Source organism: Austrofundulus limnaeus, unplaced genomic scaffold (assembly GCF_001266775.1).
Source record: "Austrofundulus limnaeus strain Quisiro unplaced genomic scaffold, Austrofundulus_limnaeus-1.0 Scaffold217, whole genome shotgun sequence".
NCBI classification, from domain to species: Eukaryota; Metazoa; Chordata; class Actinopteri; order Cyprinodontiformes; family Rivulidae; genus Austrofundulus; species Austrofundulus limnaeus.
Genome location: NW_013952619.1, coordinates 291,463 through 295,545, shown reverse-complemented (window position 1 = coordinate 295,545; position 4,083 = coordinate 291,463). Strand labels below are relative to the sequence as shown.

At 41.6% G+C, this 4,083-nt stretch overlaps 1 protein-coding gene across 1 annotated transcript in view; it reads right to left on the bottom strand.

Annotated features, from left to right (window-relative positions):
* The window catches only part of LOC106525205 (cysteine-rich protein 2), a 49,232-nt gene that overhangs the window by 4,401 nt on the left and 40,748 nt on the right, over positions 1 to 4,083 (bottom strand). The window contains exons 3-4 of the mRNA XM_014019359.1: positions 2,695 to 2,752; positions 2,482 to 2,613 (exon numbers count right to left, since the gene is read on the bottom strand). Coding sequence (XP_013874813.1) covers positions 2,482 to 2,613; positions 2,695 to 2,752 — 190 coding nt within the window. The remainder of the gene's footprint in view (positions 1 to 2,481; positions 2,614 to 2,694; positions 2,753 to 4,083) is intronic.

Genomic DNA, 4,083 nt, shown 5'->3' with positions numbered 1-4,083 from the left:
GGTGTGGAGAGGATGGCTATAAGAAGAGAAGGGAGGCCATCCAAAAAATAAAAAATAAATAAAAAACTTCCTGGTTTTTCACCAGTGTGGTTTCCTGTCAGCTCCGGTGACATTAAACCTCACTCAGTTCCAGAATTCTGGTGTTGTTTTGTTTGATTCCTTCTACAAATCATTTTATTTAACAATGATGGGTTTAATATCGACTTTAGTTTATTGAATACGTATTTTTCTTACAGTTTTGGTGACCCCGACGTCTGACTGAAAGTCGAGTAGGAAGCGGAGCTGTTGTGGTGCTTCAACTGCTAGGCCTTGCGGTGCGGGCCGCTGTATCGACGTACATTCTGGGCGTCGGAAAACAGGTGAGCAAAATCTTTTTTGCTTTCCATCTTGTTAACCAAACAGAACGGTGTGGCGATCGGTGTTTCTGCATGCTGGGCTGTGTGTCGGGGCGTTGAAACAGCCCCGCTAAGTGTTAGCTTTGCTGAGCTAAGCCTGTTTGTCAGCTCAGCAAAGATAGCGTGTCATTCGGCGTAGCCGAATGTGGACGGTAAAAGACAGTTTATAAGCGTTTAAATGTAACAGTCTGTGGAGGTTTAAAGCCATACAATAAATTGGGCCCTTTAGGTAGTGAAATATGTGTTTTTATATGTTTTTTGGTGCGTGTTGTGTGTGAAAATATCTCTTAGGCCATTTTATCTGATGAGCTCTTTCTAAAAAAACCTAAGTGGGTCTTCTGTAAAAGGCTGCACTAAAGCAGGTGGGGTGCAACATTATAATTACATGGTGGCCGCACAGGCAGTTGTATTATGCTCGTCAAAAGGAAGAATCCATGAATTGTAAGTTGTGATTTCCTGGTGGGTATTTCCGCATGGTTTTAAAAAAATCCTTGTTTAAAGGTGGGGTCTTCGTGCGCGGCATTGGGAATAAATCCAGGGGTCAAACACTTTTCTTTCCTCTCTCTATCTTTGTTTGTTTATGAGAATGTGTGTGGGGTGGTTACGTATATAAATTATAAATATGTCTGATAAATTTGTAGAAGATTTGCATAAATTCTAAGATGGGTCTCAGGGGGTGGTCTTATATCGGACTTTTTCAGGTTTATCTTGCAGATGTTGAATCTAAAAATTTAAGGACGGAAAAAAGATGTTTTTGTTAAGATGTGCCAAGTTTTATTGCATGACGGAGACTTGTTACAGTTTGACCTAGCAGCGCCCACACTTGCAGCGATAGACAGAATTGTTTGTAAATTGGAGGGGGGTTTGTTTGTTTGGGTTCAGTTTATTGAATACGTATTTTTCTTACAATACAAAATCTAAAATATTTTGTTCATGTTGGTTTCTTCAGAACGCCCTGAGTCAAAAAAACAAAAACAACTTTCCCCTGCTGCTAATGAGGCAAAAAATGTTTTTGACTGTGTGTGTATTAGCTAAATATCTCATGAAACACTAGATGGGTAAAAGTCAGACAGAATCACTGGATGTACATCTACAACACATTAACTTCTGGAGCCAACACAAGTCAGACTGGCCGCCACTTCCACTCAATCTTAAACACATAATAGCTATAACTCTGCCAGTTTCTCAGGCATTGAGCTGAAACTGGGTGTGCTATTAGCCAAGAGTCATTAACAACACAAAGCACTGAGTGCTAACATGCACTGCAGGGATCATGAGCTTGTGCACAACATCATTTACAAGGTTTGATCAACAGTCAGAACTCCCTGAAACCAGTTGTGAGTTCTGAAAACAGACATTTATTGAAAAACCAACATCGCCGGTTCTTTCCTGGCTGGCTGCTGTGCGCTGCACTGCTGCTCTCGAGAGAGAAAAGGTGAAATAAAAGTACCTAAGGAAGATTAAGGTGAATGCATTTTTAGTTCAAGCCTAGGAAAACGACCCTGATGTTACCAAAAAGAAAAAAATAAGTAGGTCCACTGGATGGGTTCTTCTTCAGTGGAACGTTTCATCTCCTCCAAGAGACTTCTTCAGTCTGATGAGTTTCAGGTGAACTCAGCCTTATAAGCACTGCCTCCACATGGACAAACAGGTTAGTCACATGAACGAGAGGGCCATCGACTAACCATACGCTACCTGAATTACTGAGATGCATCAGGAGACCCTGATGTCAAGTTGCATTTAAACGACAAGGTGTAACACGTACGACTGCCCGAGGCAGGGAAAACATATATGGATGTGTCCCGCTGCCCGCCTGACTGGGCATGGAAACCATTTCTTTTATTTTGGCCATTTAATTTAAAATTCTGGAAAATAAATGAAACACAGCATTTTAAAGCACAGACAGGATAAATCCTCAATTTCTCCCTTCTGCTGCACGTCGCACACACCGAATCATTAACAACTCTACTTGTCCTTTGCCCACACACAAATTTTCGAAGATAAAACTTGTTTTTTTTAATTTTTTTTTTTTTTATTGCTACTCACAGGGATGAAAAAAAGATGTGGACACCTTTTTCATGCATACCTTTTGGAGGTGCTTTGGGTGCAAACACTCGCTTCTCTTCAACTTTAGAGGCTGAATCCACACTAGTGGGCAATGAGTTGTTGTTGGCTGGAGCTTCATACACATATGAACCGGCTCCACCAATGTTGACACCTACAAAATGTAGATCATGTTAACTTTAGGAGCACAAACATGTATTTATGCAGTGTTGATAAAAATAAATGTGCACTTCACCTTTTGGCCCGAAGAGGGCAGCATAGCATGGTTTGTGGCAGTAGGGCCGTCCATCATGCTGTGGGAGAGAAAAGGAAAAGGAAAAACAAACTGACTCAACAACCACATGAAGACAGAAATACCCATCTGCAGAGAGAAAAATGAACACGACGTGTATGAGAAGTCTGAATTTGACGTTTTTTGATGTCCTTTTGTGAGAACAAAAGTGACCTTGGCTAAATTAGGAGCCAATGTTTAATTTTTTCCTTCTCTTTGCCACCTAATGATGAAGTCATTGTCAGTTTGCCCTGAAACCATAATATCGACTCCAGCCGTTCCCAAGAAACAGACTTCTGTTGAATCTAACACCACAGCTCAATGAGAGCTCTGTGTCTGCACACGTGTGAACGTCTAGGTTTCCACTTTAAGGAGGGGAAAACAGCTCGTCTGCGACATAAATGGCCTTCTGCTGAAGCGTGGAGGGAGTGATCATTTCTGGGATGGCTACTGGTCCAAATCCTGATGCCCATAGATGAGAAAATTTCAGCGCAGCAGGCAGGGTGCCATGCTTCGGTAGGAAAAAACAGGTAAAAACCGACACACATAAGGGCAAATACACAAGAGCTCCACTTTCAGTGGCAGGCGATAATAAACCACCTCTGCTCACTCAGTCTCAGCTACTTGAGCTCCTTTTTTAGAAGACTTGTGGGAGGAAAAAAAAAAGATCCTTCTTACCTTAAATAATGGATTAACCATGGCAGAACCAGCTACTGTTAAAGCTGCCAAGCACTACTTTCACATCATGTTTGACGTTTCTAAGATCTGTGAAGGATCTGCTACTGGAAGCCAAATAGTAACACAGCTCTGATGACTTCCTGTTGAGGGGGCACTCAGGACTTCATTACTCTGAACAGCTTGGATTGTAGTCTGGATAAAATGTGAATCCTCGACATGTAAATGGACCCTAAAAATGGATAAAACACCGTACTGAGTCCACACGTTTTCCACATTTGCTTCTTCCAGTCCCTCTCCTCACTGTAGTTTTCAGGACCACTGATGCTGTGTGAGACACCAGAATGAAAACAAATCAACTCTGGAGCCTGGGGTGGTTTTGTCTCATTTTTTTCAAAGACTTCACTCATATGTTATTCAAATAAATATCTAATTTTCAGCATGAGTTATTCAAATGTGCCCCAATTTAGCAAGTGACTGGGTTAAGTTCCTTTTTAGCCGGTGAATCCTTAAAACAGCCTATTAGTGACCTCAAAATAATACAGATTATAGAACCAGACTGAAAGGTTTGTATTGTCTAACTGTAATGGTGCGTTCACACCGAACGCGATTTCAGCTTCAAAATCGCAGCCAACGCTGAAGTTTGAAGCTTGTGCACTTTGAGGTCAGACGCAGGAC